The following is an 18,636-nucleotide window of genomic DNA, read 5'->3' as shown; positions in this document are numbered from 1 at the left end:
ACTTGTTCGACAGAAGCCAGCTGGTGAAGGGCGGGCCCCTCCGCAGTGCCCCTCTGCCCAACAGGGACTGCTATTCCTCTGTAAACAAATCAGAGGGCGCCCGCACAGGTAGAGGGAGGGTGTTCTAATGGGATCCCTGCCTGAAGTATTTCAAGTACCACAACTAACTACTTAAACCTAATCCTCAAACTAGCCAGAAGCTGGTTTAGCCTTTTAAAGCGGTGGCTCTCATTTAGCGACATCTGGAGACATTTTTTGTTGCCACAACCGAGCAGGGGTTGCTGGTGGACAGAGGCCAGCGATGCTACTAACAGCACTGTGAACAGCAGGCTGTGAACAGCACCCACAGCAAAGAGCTCTCCCGCCTCCGTGTCAATAGTGCCGACACTGAGAAAAGTGAGTGACCATTTTGACCTGAACAGACCCAAATCACAAAAAATAAAAGAAACATTGAAAACAGAGTATGATCCATCAAGATATGGCAAATTGTTCCTGAAAATTTTGCGTAGCATCAAGAATCATTTGTTCGTTCATCATAAACTCTTACTCTTAAAGGGAGAAGACTGTCACTGGGCTTGTGTGCCATGTGGGGTCTTCCATCCCACCAAGGTCACAGCTGGCCCTGGGAAGGCAGGGTCAGGTTTGGTCACCACCACAGCTCCAGGGCCTGGCTCCCAGTCCTGGCATGTCCTTGGGCACCATCTCGTGGGGTGGAATTCCTGGAGGAGTTCTGCTAAGGGTCAAGCCAGCAACCCAGGAGTGCCAGCATCCCACCTGTTCACAGCCTGACCACCACCTTCCCTCCCCAGCCACGCAGTACTGGGAGAGCAGAGCACCATGTTGTTAGTCACTGTGGGTCGGCCAGACCCCTTCCCAAGAGCTGGCAAAAGCCAGACTGAGGTGAGTAGGCTGAGCCTGGCCTCTTCTCTCCCTCAAGGCGCAGCCCAATGCTTGGGACCGTAAAGAGCCTCATGACACAGGTCTCAGGAGTGTGGACAGGAATGAGAACACACAAGTGATTATGCCCAGAGCATGGGTTCCTCATGGGGCCTGGGGGGCAACACACCGGGAGCAGTCTTTTTACACAGTGAGCCCCTCCAGGGGCTGAGAGGAGCAGAGGGAGGACAAAAGCTTCACTCCTCACAGGTCATTAAGTCATAGGACTGAGTTCCCTTATCTATGGATCCAGAAATTTTAATTTGTCTGCACACCCACAGTATATGAGGCTCAAGGGAATTGACTCAAACTCAAAGGTAACAGCTGTATAATCCAGAATGCCAGTTTACTCATCATAAATGAGAACCCAACTGCTGAATCATTTGTACATGCTCCATCCCATGGAACTCTCCGTGTGGAATTCAGTGATAGAACGTTCCAGAAGGTTGGACTGGACAGCTCTTGAAGGAGCGTCTGAGTGTCCACGCTGGCCCGCCTGCTCCAGAGGCTGGGTCCTGGAGCCCACAGGCTGCTTCCTAGACTGTCTTGGTGTCCTCAGCACCAACTCAGCCCCTGAGAAATTTATGCAAACCTCCTTTCTTCTGTTGGTGGGGTGTTTTTTCAGATTTGTCGATCAGCTAAAACTTACCTGGCATATAAAGCAGCACAGGAGGCACCTTTACTGAAGGCAGTTATGTCCCAGGCCTCCTTCTGCACTCCGTGTAGACATGTATGGCTCCGCTCTCTGAGCTGCCTGTGGCCCCACTGCCTGGGCTCCTCCCCGTGCTTTTCCGAGATATCACCCTTCCCAGGATACAGGCAGCAGCAAGTGGACTCCAAGTGAAACATTTCTAAACATTAGGAGATGTGATTTGAAATTTGAAGGCGGGCATTAAAGAATCCCTGAACTCAAGCCTTTGCCTTGGAAACACTGACCACTGTGCCTTGAACCACTCATCCTATCTGTCGAGAGCAGAATGAAGTTTAGTGTGAGGGTTGAGAACTCGGGCTCCAGAGTCTGGTTAACTGAATGCAGAGACTTTATTTACCTCTAACTGCTGTGCAATGGTGGGTGAATTAATCAACCTCTCTGAGCTTTCATCTCATCTTCATTTATAAAATGGAGATAATGTGATACTTACCTCATGGGGCTATTGAGAATATACTCAAAAGCCCTTATCTTAGCATCCGATCCATAGTTAGGATTCAATAAAAAATTTTTATTACTGTTAATTACTGTTTTATTACTGTTAATTCCTACTCTACAAAATCCTTAGTTCCCATTACCAAAGTGGAACATTGAGATCCTTGTTTCTTTTCTTTTTCTTTTTTTTTTTTTTTAAAGATTTTATTTATCTATTTGACAGAGAAATCAGAAGTAGGCAGAGAGGCAGGCAGAGAGAGAGGAAGAAGCAGGCTCCAGGCTGAGCAGAGAACCCAATGCAGGGCTTGATCCCAGGACCCTGGGATCATGACCTGAGCCGGAGGCAGAGGCTTTAACCCACTGAGCCACCCAGGCGCCCAGATCCTTGTTTCTTAAGCGTAAGAATAAGAGGACAATTTAAGCAAGTTAGGTTCCAGTGCAGGAAGTCTTAACATGTACAGGCAACATCACAGATTTAATATTGCCTCAGCATAAAAGAAATCTGAATGGACTCCCTACCTTTTATTAGCTAATAGCCACAGTAGCAAAAGTGATTATTTTCAGGAAATTGGCCCCTATCAGGGTTAGAGGAAGACAGTTTGGCTGTAGAAAGTAACAGAAACAAAAATAAGAAGAATTAGTTCAATGACAGCCTCTAGAACTCCCAGGAATGTTTTGAGATAGAGAAAGTCATCCGTGATGAGGTCTGAACAGATAAGGAACGAGTTCTTGTGGTAGGACCGTGCCGAGCACATACTGCGCAGGGACAGTTCTGTCAGCATGTCATGACATTTAAATAGCATGCTGCGCCACTGCCAGAGGTCCCCAGGGGTTGGGAGAAGAAGTAGAAGGAGCCCATCTGTCTTCAGTGACCCGGCCCAGATGTTGACTTTGGAGACTTTCAAAGGAAGAGCACAAAGGAGGAAAGGGAAGGATCAGTCCGTGAAAGCACAGACCTGAACGTCACCCCACATGAAAATGAACTCAGAATCTAGCCATTTTTATTAGGAACAAATGGGGGGGGGGACCTTCTGGCATCAGTATCCGTTGTCACCTGAAGACTCGGGAAAACCTGTGTTTGAAATAAAAATGTTAACCAGTCTCTAGTGGTTTCTGAAGTGGGATGTAACCATTACAATGATAAATTGTTATTTTTCTGTGATACACGTTTTTATCTTGCCCTAGAAATTTCTGAGCAGCTCCGAAGCACAGTGCGGTCTGAACCCCTCAGGGTGTACCGATTCCTAAACAAAAAAGAAACTAAGCACTTTTATTAAATAAGTCACATCCACTATTCTCCAAGCTCCATGCAGAACTGTCTCTTGGTTTTTCCCTCCTCTGAGCTGTAAGGTGCTGTCATTATGCTGCAGAAGTCCCTTCTCTGGTTCTTCATCAAGTGACTAATAATTTAGAACGTTCGCATTAAGAGCACATTGTAATTATGATTAGAATATATAAGTAGTGTGGCTTTCTGCCTGTCAGAGGATTCATTTCAGACTCCTCTCAGGGACGATGTGTTTCCAAACAAGATTTTCTTTGTTAATAAAAATGTGGTCATATGTGTTATCACAGCATTCTTTCTGTATTTTCTCTGTGAGTGCTTGCTCCAGTATCCTTCATGGGATCAGCATTTTTCGCCCCCATTTTATGGGGCTATTCTTTACACAAACTACATTCACCTCGATTCGTTTTAGCTTTGACATTCATCTTCCAGGGAACTGGGGGAATATACTAACTCCCTCAGTGAATGTGCATTTCGTTACTCGAACTCAGAAAAATAAAATATTGTAACTTCATCTAGGAGTCCCGTGTGGATTTAGGTCCTCATCGCCCCCCACCCCTTACACTCCACTGCAGAAGTGCCCCCAAGACCCTAATCCTCCGCACTTGAAGAGTGAGCCTGCCCTCTGGAGCGGAACTGAACTTGAAAGTTAACACACCTTATTTGAATACAGATTTCTTCACTGTGTTTGGCTGTTGTTGCTGGAGATGGAGGGCGGGCGGGCACCACAGGTATTGTGTGGGCTGGGACAACCTGTGTGCCTTCCTTTCCCGTGGGGACCCTCTGCTGGGTGGGACAATATTTAGAAGTAGTCCCAGCCTGCCCCGACCGGTGGCGTGGGGTGGGAGGGAGGAGCTTTGGGTACCGCCGCCCCTGACGCTGACCTTCCTCTTTGTCTAGCACCCGTTAACCATGTGGGTGGTAGAAGCAGGTGAGGGGACCTAGAAAGCCAAGAATGGGCAGACACGATTTGCAGCAGCATCTTGGAGGCCCCAAGGGGGAAGAAAAAGACCATCTCCAGCTTTGTTCCCTCTGTCCCGGTCACATGACTAAACCTCAGACCCATTCATTTCTGAGAGCAGAAGGTGCCGTGGGGAGTTGAAGGTCTCCATTTCAGAGCACGAGACACCTGGGAAAGCCCATGTGACTATTCCAGTCCTCTGCTGGAGTAGCTGGGTCCCTAAAGCCGGAAGTCTGGGGCAGCAGAGAGGGGCCGTCTGGGATGCCAGGAGGTGGGAACAAACCAGAGAAAAGGAAGTGAGAACTCGCCTTCCCTGAGCTTGTGCAAGTTTGCTCCGCAGCCCAGAGATGCGAGTGGACGCTCCTGCTGAGGGAGGTGTCCAATGAAAGGGAGACAGTTTTAAGGAGGAGCATAGCATACTCTGGGCTGATGCAGCTGGGGGCTCTTACAAAAAGAAAAGGAGAAGAAATGTGGCTGAATTTGAACCCTTGGCAGAGCGTGTGGTATTGCTTCATGATCAAGTGGACACAAGAAGAGAATGCTCTACAGCGCAGATCGCCTGACATTATATGGCATTCCTAGCCTTTCGCCTTTTGGGAAAGTGGGTGAGACGGAGCGTGGCTCCCGGGCTTCTGTGAGTCTGCAGAAGAGCTCTTCTCCAGCATCGGGAAGGTTGCTCCCGCCCTCATAAGCCCGGGGTTTCTCCCCCGGACCCTTGCCTTCTCCCCATGGCTGCATAGGTAAACCTGCAGATTAGGTCAGCCCAACCCAAAGTCCCCAAGTACTGTTCCCTCAAGAAATGCCGTCACACTGGCTTCACTTGAGGTCTGGGCCCCCGAGACCCCCCCCCCCCATCATCCCACTGGAGAGTGTGTCTCTAAGAAAGCTGTCTTGAGAGGATGCTCCTAACTCACCCTTCTTTGAAGGAGGTGACAACTTATGAAAGAGTTTTGTGACAAATGACCCAAGGATTCTGTTGCGCGGGGAAGAAGGGGACAAGGACAAAAAGTGAAGTCTAACTCCTGCATCGTGTCTGCTCTGTGGAGGAGATGGCTGAGAACAGAATTTAGCTGCAGTACTTGACCCAGATGCTAGGAGAATGTCACTTATCCCTGGAGCCCCAGTATCTCGGCCGACTGTAACGGTCACTGTGGAGGGTTTCCCCTGGGCTGGAGCCATGTCGCGCCTTCGGTTTCCACAACAAGCTCACAAACCCCGTGGAGAAACTGGCTCAGAGGAGGAACAAACTGCCTAGGATGGCATCCAACCACCTTTGCCCTCGGGCTGGCTGACCCCAAAGCTTCGCTCGGAAAAGCTTTCTAGGCCTCAGATTTTGAAGGAAACCCTCCCACCACCAACTCTCCAAGGGTTTTCCTTCCTATAGATAAAACACCAGAGGCTGGAAGTTACAGCCTTCTTGAACTTTAAGAGGTTTTTCCTTGTGTGTTTATTTGACACATACTTCCCTCTCTTAAAATTGGCCTGACTGCATTTCACTGCTTTTACCGCATTTGTCTCCGAATAGTGGGCCTTCTGTTTTCCACGTTACAGGTTTTCTGTGAGGATGAAATGAAAAATCATGCAAGGAAGCACTAGGGCCCTATAACCATGAGGACCACTAACATCCAGGGAGGGCTCAGTGTATCAAGCCCTGTGCACAGTGTGGGAGAGGGAGCATTCATTAATCCCCTGCCAAGGTCGTGAGGGAGGGGCCACCATCTATTCCATTTCCACCTGAGGAAACTAAGCACAGAGAGATTGAGTAAGTTGCCCAGTGTCACACAGCAGAGGGAGGATTCAAATCCCAGCCTATTGCTGCCCTCTGCCCACCTTGTGGGGCCCATAAGTGCTGTTTGGATCCGGATCTAGTTGCTCAGCTTTGCTAAAGAGGCAGAAAAAAGAAGCACCCCCCGCTTAAACGTGTTTCTTCTTCTTTTTTTTAATCTTTTTTCCCCATCGTGTGATTGAAAAGTGTACCTTATATCTGTACTCAGAAAGATCTGATCTGCAGTCCACCCTGACTTTACAGCTTCCTGCACCTAAGGAGTTTCAAAGTAAGATTAATCAGTACCCAAGCTGGCAGGTGAAAACAACACAAAAGTAAAAAAGATACAATTTTTTACTGCTGAACTCTGTACTGTGAGTTTTCCCACTGGGAATTATGATTAAGAATAATACCTTCTAAACTGTGAGTTAAAAACAGGAGCATAGGAACTCTTGTCTTATCATAGCAATTATAGGTATGATTTTTCTACTTTAAAAATATGATCCCATATTCTAAAGTGAAACATATTTGCAACAAACATAAATTTAAATTTAGATTTTAAAGGACAACATGTTCTAATCTCACAAAACATTTAGCAAATAACCTTTGAGTGCACATGAGCCACCCACACAAAAACCAAAATGAACTCAGAAAAAACATAGAAAAAGCAACTGTCTGTTGCCAACCAGATTTTCGTTCAGCTCTCAGGTTGTTTTTTTTTTTTTTTTTTGTCTATAAATAATCTGTATGTTTCAAATGTGACCATTTTCTTTTTAAGGTGTCTTCTGGCATGTTTTCACTTCAGTGTGTTTTAAAAATAAGAAATAAACTGTGTAAATCATAGGAACTATTGAGTTTTTGGAGGGGAGATCTTTAATATACATGCTCTTCAGATACCAAAAGTGTCACAATGAAACATTAAGATGATGTATCCTTTCTTTAGGGCATCTGTTTATCTTTTATGAAATCTGGAGTTTGATAAATCACCAGAGATAAAAACATCATTTTTAACCTATCGTAGATCCCAAATGGCAGGAGGAAAAATAGGGCTGTGTCTCCTCTTTATGAATTTACCTCTCTCTTTGCTTGAGAGTTATGGGATTTTATTTGCAGAGAAAACATAATGCTTTATGAACTTGAAAATGATGGCTTTTACTCAGAAATGTGAGAACCGAAAAGGGGAAAAAAAAAGCCAAATTTGATCCTCTGAGATATAATGAAGTAACAAGTTTTTAATATACACTTAAAGTGGCCTCGAGGCTTAGATAGGAAAGTGACTACAAGGTAAGTAACAAAAAGGTTTTTGTCAGTATATTCCCCTTCCCCTGATTTGTTGTATTAAAACAGGTATTAGAAACTCGACAGGGGAAGTTTATTTAACATCAGGGTAAGTAGAGATGGGGGAAGCTGTTTATTGTGATTTTTTTTCCCCACTGAAAAAGCACTTGGAAATTCTCTCTTAATTGGAAGTCTGGAAAATAAAGAGGTTCCCACAGATTTCTGTAAAAGTATTGTGTGTCTGAGAGTATAGCAAAAAGCCCGTGTGGTAGAGAGGCATCAAACTTGTGATCTCCAGGGTCAAAGTGCATGAACCAGAAAGTAAGTTCGTCACAAAAATATAACATGGCAGAAAAAAATGACTTTTCATAGTGTTAGGAATAGCCGTTTCTTAATACTTAATGTAGTTTCTGGATACCTTGAACATTAGAGTTCCTTGTCTTATGCACATTTGGTAGTGCTTCATTCCTGAGAAGTTAAAGACAAATTAAATTTTGTGCAGACCCATTCTGGACCATGGCTGGTGGTTGAGTTTTCCCGAAAATTGCCACAAAAAGCTTTTATCAGCGGTTGGTGAAGGAGACACTTGGGTTCTGATCTATGCACCAGAGGTGCCGCCCGTCCCAGCTGCACGGGACCGTTTACAGCTGTGAGCCCGTGACTTCCGTTCGCTTTGGTCCTTCTTGCAAGGAGCCTGAAGATTGTGTCAGTCCTAAGGGATAGGATCAAGGTATTGCCTCAGACCAAGGGACAAAATGGCGGGATGTCCTGTGGAAGCTGAGGATTGCTCCGTGTCTCAAAGTCTGATTGCCCCATGGAGAACAAGCGTTTAAAATCTGGTCCTGCTCCACTAGAGACCAGCATCTACTCCGTTGTCCTCGAGAAACAATATGGATGGAGAGTACGTCTCCTTAACTCCTTTATTCACCCATCCTCATTCAGCAAGCACACGTTGAAGGCCTGCTATGGGCTGGGTACTGGGTTAAGTTCTGGGCATGAAAGATCCAGTAAGGAATGGCCCTTGTTCTCAAGGCGAGTTAGTCAGAGCTGGATGACAGTTTCCATAGACCAGAAGCTCTGGGAAAACTTGGGAGAGACTTAAGTATGGTATTCACACGGCTCCCCATTAAATGCCCAGCGAGGCAGCCAGCAAGGATGGGTAAGATTTACCTCTATAACAAAGGTGGAAAGGGCGTACAAGCAGAAGGACGAGCAGAATGGGAGGTGTGAAATTCTTGGATGACTTGGGAAAGAACTCATAATTTGGTGTGTCTGAAGGGCAGGATGCACATAGGCAACAAGACAGAGGATCCCAGAGGCCTTTGCGGGCCTTGTCTAGGAGCTTTCATTGTCAACCTCCACAGTCAGCAAGGCTCCGGGAAAGATCTGGAACAGGGGAAGCCATGACCAGATTGGGGCTGTAGGAAGCATTTTGCAGCTGTGATGTGGAGATGAATTGTGACCCGGGAGGTTTGGCCTGGCTGTCCAGCACACTGCTATGAGGCTACAAGCTGAGAAGCAGTGTAGGCAGGACCCAGGGAGGCCGGGGAGGCCACTCTGGATACGTTACAGGGATCTACAGGACCTTAAGAGTGATGGGAGGTGGAGGCTGAAGCGGGAGGAAGTGCTAAGGGTGATATGGGGAGGGCTGGGCTGGTTCTGGTACCAAGGGGGAGGGGACAGGACCAAATCCAGCCTAAACATGTGCAGCAAGGGGGAACCTGGGGCCTGTGAGTCAGCCGCCATGATGGGGAATGGCAGAGAGGCCTGAGGACATAGAAATACCCAAGTCCTGAGCATAGCGTCATGCTGAGAGGCGAACCCCTCAAAGAGGAACATCAGGGTTGTTGCCGCACCCCAGGCAATGGCTCACAGCTGTCATGTCCGTTGTCTTCCTGATGTAAATGCTGTATCTGGAGTCCACAGCTCTTGGTTTTCCAAAACTGGTCAACTCCTCGTCTCTTCAAAGATCAGTGTGGCATGGGAGGGAGGGTCCTTGTCGGAGTTGCCCTTAAATGAGGGGTCTGCAGGTGGGTGGGGCAGTTCCCTGGGGAAGGCTCTCTGCTAGGGAGAAGGTATGGTGGTAGTTACTACCACTGGTGTACGCCTTAGAAAGCACCCACTGACCACAATGAGCTGGGGACCTCCCTGAATAAACAAAAGAGTGTCCCATCCCCCTAAGGCGGGCTGCTTCTCCACACATGGGGAGACTGCAGGTTCCAGAGAGGGGAATCCTAAAGAGCTGCGCCCTCATCTCTTGCTGACTGAATGGCCACATTTGCCCCAGGGTGAATGGACTCCATCTGGAAAGTCAGTGGCCAGTGTGCTTGCTCCCTCTTGTGACTGTATGCCTGACTTGGGCCAGAGGCCACAGCTGGCTCTTCTTTGAAAGCAGCGAGAAGGAAGATCAGATGGGTGTGTGATGTCACAGGCATGGAGAGAGGGGCACCTCTCTCTCCATGGAGAAAGGGGAACCCCTTTCTTCCCGAGGCCCAGACACCACAGACAAGGTTTGCCCCCCACCCCCATCTCCACAGCCTGCCCCTGCTCCCCGCAGGAAATGTCCACATCCAGCACTTGGCAACCAGTTACCACATGTCACTCGCATGGCTCAGACTAGGGATCCCTAAGATGGTAGGGAGGATCTGCTACTCTCCCCATGCAGGGCCTGGCCAAGCTGACATGTTGCCTGTGGGCGCAGTTTATTTGCTTACAAAGTTTTCGGGACCTCCTACTTGGAAGACTTTGAGCTAGGATGACCTATAACCGTTCTCAGTGTAGGGGAGGAATAAGATACGAGTACATGTGGCCTGCCGTGTGGAAAGTGACGGGCCCATGAGAGGTACAGGGAGCTTTCAGATATCACGGGACTCTGAGATGGCTTCCAGAAGTTCCCTCAGTACTGGGCTTGCAGTGTGAACAAGATCTCCATGTTGAAAGTGTAGCAGTGCATTCCGGGAGGAGGCCACAGTGTGGACAAAGGTGAAGGTGGCAAAGTAAAGGCCTTGTTCAAGGAATGGCAAGGCCCCTATTCTGCCAGAAGGGAAGTGTTCAGGGGAGAGGCCAGGAAACAAAACTGAACATTGTAAAAGTGGGCTGAAGAGGTTGTGGGGTGAACGCCGAACGCTGCGTGACTGCTTGGCCTTCGCTGGGTAGACAGGAGGAACCCAACGAAGGGACTGAACTGGAGAGTGACTGTCACGTGTAGGCTCCCTCGAGGGCAGCTTCCCTGGCTGGGGTGCCCTGGGGAAAGAGTCCCAGGGCGGGAGTGAGCAGGGGATGGAGAACAAACCATGGGAGTGTGGCCAGCAAGCGAGAGGACGAAGACCTTCCGTGAGGGGTGGTGGATGGGGATTGAAAGGAGTGTCTGCCCTGGGGAAGCAGAGGTCCCCCCTCATCCCAAAGGTTATCCCTTTGGGGGTGCTGTGATCCCAGTACTCAGGCAGAGGCTCGGTTACAGAGGAGCAGAACTTGTCTGCCTAGAGACGAGCTTGGGCCTTTGAGCTCCTGTTGTGCTCCCAAATGTGGGCACAGAGCAGGGGTCTGGGGCATGTGCCACGTTCTGCCCCCTCTCTGGAATGGATCCTGTGAGCCAGGCCAGGGGACCAGGCAGTGCGCCATGGCACCTTGCCAGGCATGGAAGTCCCCCACGGGTGAGCTCCACACCCCTTCACCGCATCTCAGTGGGCAGGAGGCCAGATCTGTCCCAACCCCTAGTTGCCAAGAAGTTAAAAGCCCCTGCTCATCCTCCGTGTTGATTCTGAAAACAAAGGTAGAGTTCTTTCTGCAAAGATGAAGCCTCTGTGTGTGTGTGTGTGTGTTCTTTCTTTCAACATTTCCCTGTTATGTTGTGATGAATAGGTGGGTGGGGGACTGCAGAGGCCTGGAGTGAGAGTTCTACAAAATGAGCGAGAGCAGGCTGTCACTCTCATATGAGAGGAGACGGCTGAGGGACAGCCACCAGCATGTTCCACCTTGTGCCACAGACCAGTGCCCGGTGAACCTGACCCTCAGGGCTCCCAGGGAGAGGCAGACCTGAGCTGGAGATGTGGGACCCGCCCCTGGTGCCAAGGAAGCCTCAGCAAGGGAGGACACTGCTCCCAGAGCACTGTGCCCAGCCGCCACGGTGCTCAGCTGTCACACTCCTCCAGGTGGAACCGTCTGTTTCGGGGCGGAGGTCAGTCTCCATATTTCTACAGCCCCTAAGAAGAGGCTGGTTTCCTTGTCTGCATTGTGAAAGCCTCCTTCTCCTGCCAGACGAGAGATGCAGCCAGGACCTGTGTCCTCTTTCCAGAGATAGATGGAAGCACTGGCTTTGAAGAGGTTTGGGTGAAGCTGCGTTTGGGTTTCAGGTCTTCTTTCTCTAGCACAAGACTGCCCTGCGCTGTGTGGGGCCCAGGGGAAGTGTATAAAACAAGCTGACAAAGTGTTGAAGAAAATATACTCTGTCCTCCGGCCTGAACAAATGCAGCTGCATTCATCCAGAAGGCCAGGCTCCAATTTACAATTTTCAGACTGTGGGAAGTTTTGTGAACTGAGCAGTGTGGGGAGAAGCATCCCCCCTGCAGATCTCTGACTAGTCCCACCCCCAGATCTGTCCCACACTGTGCGGATCTTCCCAAGTCTAGACACACGAGGTCTGTGTCCAGCCTTGCCAACAGCTGTCCCTTGGCCACCATATGAGTCTGGGGGTACACACATAGCAGATGGAGTACATTCCCAGGGAAGGGATGCGAGCTATAAGCCTAGGATCCTGAGTACCTGGAGAAGGGGGGTGCAGACTCCAGGCGGGCACTATTCCATTGCCCCATGGGGAAGGCTGCAGCCGGAGGGATGGCAGAGCAAGGTTCTTTAAAGTTTGCCACCTGGGGCAGGACCCCAGTTCTCCAGGGTCCTGTCATGAGGACTGAGAGAGAAGCTGAAAGAGTATTCCAAGACGGGATTTCTGAGCAATACTGCCCCCTATGTTATCCTTAAGGTCACTTGTGCCTGCCAGCTTAGCAAGCAAGAGTTCTTCAGTCTTACAGCCAGAATTCAAAGGGAAGCGTAAGTTCAATGCTACTGTGCATTCGGTTTGTCTTACTTTCCCCCTTATTTGCATCAACATGTCATAATGAAAGATATTCTAGGTACCACCATTTCCTTGTTTTGGGATCTCCTCTGTTGCAAAGTCCTGTCTACCTTTCAGAAATGGCTGCAGGGGTGAGGGTGTGACCCCTCACCTACGAGCCCAGGGCGGCCCATATTCACAAGGGGAGACAAAGTATTTCACACTGGCCTGTAAGTTTTTTTCTTCCAAACTACCATTTTCGTACTTCATTTCCTTACTTCAATTTCTTACTTATTTCATTTTCTTACTTCAATCGGGTCACTTTTTCTAGCCCCACCCCCACCCCCGCAAGTGACTTGTTATCTCAGAATCTGTTGTTCTCTCAGTATTGTCAGGCCGATCTCTCTGTCACACTGAGTGCAGGGTTGAACCAAGGGAACTTGACTGTCTTCAGACAGGTGAAAGCCTTTGCATTCCCCCTCCCCACCCCAGATGAAATAAACTGCCCCAGGACACTTCAGAGCAGTTAAAACAATCGTTGTCGAATCCAAAACAGTTCACTCAGGGTCTTGGAAGGAGCCTCGTGCCGCTGCCATGAACCTTGTTCGGAACCGTGTTCTGCTGCCTGCCTCTTTCTCATCAGGCAGTCAGCCCCCGTTGAATCAGCAGCAGGGGTAGAGGAAGGTGGATACCACAGATGCTTTCATTTTTAGAGGGTTTGTTTTGTTTTTTCTTATTTAAAAGTCAGGGAAGGAAGCGGGAGGGGGGATGAAATGTGAACTCCGTGAAGATGCTTCTCAGCAGACCTTGTCGGTGAGTTAGGCAGGTGAGGCACGATGGCCACACAGACCTGGCGGAGAAGGGCTGGTGGCGTCTAGACTCTCTCTCCTCTTTGGGGATTTGGTAGAAATCAGAGTGGGGTGAGGTGAGCGGTAAGCCCACTGTTGGCACGAGAGCAAAGGTCATGCTGACATCTAAGGCAATGGGAAAAACAACTGGGAAATCCACGTGCTCTGCTTCTGCTGGTGCCCAGTTGTCAAGGTTGGCTTTTGTTGCTTGTGTAGACGGAGTGAGAGGCTCGGGCCTCACAAACCTGAGCCAGCCAGCTACGGGGAAGCTCTGTCTATGGGGCCCTGTGTTCCCACGGGGCCTTTCAGTCCAGTTCCACAAAACTGTCATGTTGGACATGACAGGCATAGACCAGAGTTCAGGAAAAGTCACGAGGCTGAGGCTCACTCCTCAGACAAGGCAGGGTGTGTGCCTATCAGCCAAAAAATGATTTAGAGAAAAGTCAGCGTATAATATGTCCCACGGAGGTATGAAGCCAGGAAGAAACCCGTGTGATGGGGCAAGAGAAAGTTTCTCAAAGGTGCAGAGTTGGAAGGCCAGCGCCATGCCTGACACTGTGCCTTGGCCTCCCCCCCCCCCCATCCTTTTGTCCTCACACCATCTCCATGAGGCAGGCGCCGGTCTCCACAGGTGACTGTAGGAAACTGAGGCTCAGGGAGAGCATGTGGCTAGTCCAAGGACAGGTGGCGGTCAAGACCATGAGTGAGGTCCATCTGACTCCTTGACTGGCTGGGACCCGGAGAAGGGCAGGGTTTGAGCGGATGGGGAGAAGACAGAGCGGAGCATATGGCTGAGAACCCAGCCGTGGGTTAATGAGAGCGAAGAGCGAAGGGGCTTCCCAAGGGAAGAAGGTCTGAGAAACAGAGGGTGGGTCTGTGCAGCGCTCTGGTAGTGCGAGTTTCCCTGTGGGGGCAGCAGCTGGGCCCAGGGCCAGGAGAGGAGGGCGGGGCCCCGAGGTTGGGCAACGAGGCAGAAGCATTATGCAGTGTCAAAGTGGGACCTAGGCTGTGGGAAAGGGGTGCATCCGGGAGGCATTGTGCAAGAAGGGTCAGCTGGCTCAAGGACGGGAAGGAAGAATCAGAGATCTGGGCCTACTGGCTGGTGGATGACAGTAACGCAAAAATGGGAAAATTCAGGGAACAGTGGGCTAGGCATGGAAGTCGACTGTTCGAAGAAACAGCTGCCCGGGCTGGTGTCCACATCTAGTGAACAGCTAAGTGTCACAGAGGAGTCCAGCCACAGCCAGTTGGAGGTATGGCTCTGGGGTCACCACAGAGGAGGAGAGGTGAGGGCGAGAATCCAGGAGCGAGAATCCCCCCCGCCCCCCACCCCGCCTAAGTCAGCAAGTAGCAAGCGTTGAGTTTCCCATGACCTGTGCTCAGGAAGATTTCAAGTCACAGCATAAACCTTTACCAAATGAAACAGCCACCTTCAAAAAAGGTCATCTAAAGAAAACCTAGCATCTGAATCTGTAGACTATTCTTGAGTCCTCCTCAGACCATGGAGTTTGATATTTTATCACACCAAAACAGAGCTGATGACAATGTTCAGGGAGATGGGTTGCTGCTTCCAGAGTCTTCCGTGGGTGGGTGTGTTTTGAATCAGTGAGAGCAACCGCATTTGCATGAACTCAGCCTAGCTCAGGCTGAGTTCTGTTGAGTTCCTTTTATGGGGAATGTATTGTATTTCAAAAACTCTTAACTCTCCTAAAATTTTTAATTGTTTAAAATGATTTAAGATTCTGTGTAATTACTATTTGTTTAGCCCACTGATGATTGGATGGACATATATATGTAGGCAGGCAACACTGATCTCTCTGTTGGTTCTGAGCACGTTTTGACTGGATCAAAGCAAACATTTAGATGTGGAAAAAAATCATCAGCACAAGATACAACTGAAAACAGTTAAAACTGCATAGAGTAATTTAGTCATAGATCACAACCGTCTAAAGATTTGTGTTTAGGTAACTTTAGGTCAGGTCATTAGATATCATTGAACATAACACAAAAAAATTACCCAGGCAATGCTTGATGAAAAAAATTTTTTTTGATGATATCATTCTCTTCAAAACATCTGCATTTGTAAACATGACCTCCAGACATCCTTAGGGTCAGAACAGGGGAATGAGGCGGTCCCTTGGTCACAAGGCTAGGTGTAGCTCTGCCCACTGCTCCACAGTGGCTCTGTGGAGGTTGGGCTGGACCCCAGAGGTGGTCAGGGGCTCTGAATGTATGGCAGGCCTGCAAGTTTCCAGTGGAGGGATGGGCTTGCTTGGCTCCAAGGCAAGTGGTGGGACTGTGCCCAGCAGACGGTGGTGAAAGGTTATGACAAGTAGAGAGTGAACACTGCTCTGAGTCTAGAGATAATAGGCTTGTCTAGATGGTTGACTAAGTTAAAGCCTTAGTACCTGTCAAAAGAAGTAGATTTAAATCTGAGGCTGGCAGGGACTCATGGGAGCATTTTTGAAAGTGAAATAATATAGTCAAAACAGTGTACAGGGAAGGTAGTGTGTGGTTTGGTGTTTTGTTTGACCAAAATAAAAAGGGGGTGCCCACACAAGTGGGCTTTTGATGGGAGTCAGGCCACCGTGACAGAGAAGGGGAATGTGATTCCTATAAATTGTATAAATTAATATTCTTAGAGTTTTCATGGTCAATTTAAATGGATGGTTAAAAGTAATTTTTTTTTTCTTGCCAGCTTTCCTGAGTTTCTCTCTGCCATTCTGTTGGAAAAGAATGGTCGGGGAAACATGACTTGAAATATGTAGGGGGGGTTTGGGGGATCTACTTAAGTCAACACTGAGGACCATTATCACGTTCACACCAAGAGAGGCCTTAAATCCATATGGGAATCACAACAGAAGACTGAGACAGAAAATCCACCACAGCCAAATTTACAAAGGCAGGTGGTTCTCTAAATGGAGATCACACGAAACAAGGATATGGCATGGTCTTTGGGGGACCCTCATGGTCATTGGTGGCTGAACCCAGGATCTCCCGTAGGTTTAGGATAGAGTTCCGTTGATGGTCATGACCCTGTGCTCTGATGTCATCATCCCAGCTCACAGGGGTGCAGAAGTCACCCCCTCCGGGGACAGCAGGAGCTCTAGCTATCCCATCACCAGGGAAAGATGTGTAGTAGCGGTCCCCTGTATCTGTTATCTGTTACAACTACCCTGTTCCTCTCCATACCAGAGGAGCCGGGGGTGGGGGGGCAGAAGGGCAGAAAGGTCATTCACCTTTTCTGTTTCTTCCTTCCAGTTACGTTAGAACAGTTCTGCCTGGCGGTGAGGAGCTGTCCTGGCCGAGAGGACCAGGCCTTGTTCATGAAGGTAGGTTATCAGACAAAGTACTGATTTCCTTAAAGGCTCGCAGCCCTTTCATTGCCCCAAGGAGAGTTTCATTTTTACAAGCAAGAGTAAATTTATCATCCCTGAGTCCCGTGCTCCGCGGGGATACACTTGTCATCGGCGGGTAGGAGGGCTGTTGGTTAATGAGCACAGCCGCCGTCCACAGACTGCAGCAAAGTGACAGGAGAGTGGGTGTCAACTACTAGCAGGGATTCTGTTTAATTCTCCGGAGGACTCCGCTGGTTCTATTTAAGCTTATCTGACAGAATCTTGATTCTTTGAGCAGATTTATGAGGCTTGGCCAAATTCCACGACTCTCACTGTACTTTTTAATTAAGACAAAGGATTTCATATGTTCTGTGTCTGCCACATCCTTATTTTCGTCACCGCGGGGACCACTACACAAATGAGACCATTCCGAGGAACGGCTGGAATGGGCATCTTATGTCAGAGATAAGATGTCAGAGATCCCTTGCCCTTGAGCAATAAAGGAGCACAGGTGCCATCTAACCTACATTTAGGTTGTACATCGAGGTGAGCCGAGAGTGTGGGAGAACTTGGCTGGTTGCTTGCATGGATTTAATGAAAACTTTGTCTTGGAAGGGCAGAGAGTGAGAGATACCAGCAAGTCACAAAGGCACACAAACACCTTTCCACCAATGACTAAGACTCATGGTTTCACCTAGAAACTATACTCAGGGTGACCTTGAGAAATATGCATTTCCATGATGTCATTTCAATTCTGTACCATCAGGAAACTGTGTGGTTGGTCCAGGAGCGGCATCTCTTACCTAAACACTGTACCAGGTGTCCTCCGACTTTAGAGATGGGTAGAAAAAAATAGGGCGTCACTGTAAGGGATTTCCAACTCATTTGCCTAAGATGTGATATTTTTGGTCTGTCTTGTTTTTTTTTTCTCCTAAGCTTTCAGTGATGTTAATTTTATGATCAAGGAGTGCTGATACCGAATGATGGATTTGTCTGGGAGACTGCTCCACTGGGGGCCTGGGTATGCTACACCAGCTTGGAGCAGCGTAAAGTCAGGCACATGAGTTTTCTTGGTATTTTGAGGTTTTTCGCAGTTAGCCCTCAGCCCCCTGACCTGACACATATTCCCCAAGGACCCTTCCTCCCAGGTAACAGGCTGTATTTCTGTGGCCTTGAAGAAGCTCTTGGGCCCCTCAACACAGAGCCTTTAGACCCTTCCTTCCTCTTCTGTCTAGTGTTGCTTCTCTGTGCTGAACACACTCCTGTGTGCTGCTTGGTACTGCTAGTGACTTGAGATGCCCCAGTGACTCTGAGCTTCTCCATGTCTCTACCGGGAGGGTGGACAGAATGCCACCAAAATCCCGCTTCTCCTCTCCGTTTCTCACCTTCCTGATGACTCTCCTTCTGCCCCCAGCCTGTCTTCTCTGGAACACTGGCTCAGAAACTAGCAGGTGCAAGCGGCAGAGGGAGGTTAAGATAGCCTAAGTTGTCTTGGAATATGCATGATCGCCGGTGGCATTCAGTATGGTCTGTCTTCCCTGTTGGTTTCTGCAGAATGTACTGGGGTGGCCGAGGACGATGTCTGTGGGAGTTTTCTCAATATCTGCAGGTATTTGAACAGGCATCATCAAAGAAGTTTCGCTGAACAAAATGTGTGCTCAGTTCATATATACTGAAACTATTTATGATTTTTTTTTTCAGAGGATTGAGGTTTCTAAGGTCACATATCAGAGAGCACTACGTGGGTGTGACAGCAGCGTGTAGGATTTTTGTAGACGTTATGTGGGAGAACTTGCTCAGGGTGACAGGAGATAATTTTGATTACAATCAGCCTGTAGTCCACTATATGTTTACTGGGCTGAGCTTTTCTCTTTGAAGATGATCTGCAAAAAACTTCAATATTTAATTCAATTTCGTTGGGTAAAAAGTTGTTGGAGGCAAAAACCATAGCTCTGATTTTGTTTTTTGTGTGTGTGTGTGTGTGTGTTTTTTTAACGATACATACAATGCTGTTGTATTCCTACATTGTCAGAG

The 18,636-nt window shown here is 48.5% G+C and overlaps 1 protein-coding gene across 3 annotated transcripts in view; it reads left to right on the top strand.

Annotated features, from left to right (window-relative positions):
* Positions 1–18,636, top strand: part of ACOXL (acyl-CoA oxidase like) — a 350,659-nt gene that overhangs the window by 278,163 nt on the left and 53,860 nt on the right. For all 3 annotated transcript variants that reach the window (XM_004770976.3, XM_004770974.3, XM_013044972.2), the window contains one exon: positions 16,526–16,596. In XM_004770976.3, coding sequence (XP_004771033.1) covers positions 16,526–16,596 — 71 coding nt within the window. The remainder of the gene's footprint in view (positions 1–16,525; positions 16,597–18,636) is intronic.

Source organism: Mustela putorius, unplaced genomic scaffold (genome assembly GCF_011764305.1).
Source record: "Mustela putorius furo isolate JIRA1106 unplaced genomic scaffold, ASM1176430v1.1 tig00000281_pilon_pilon_pilon, whole genome shotgun sequence".
Classification (NCBI taxonomy): Eukaryota; Metazoa; Chordata; class Mammalia; order Carnivora; family Mustelidae; genus Mustela; species Mustela putorius.
This window is presented reverse-complemented; position numbering and strand designations above follow the sequence as displayed.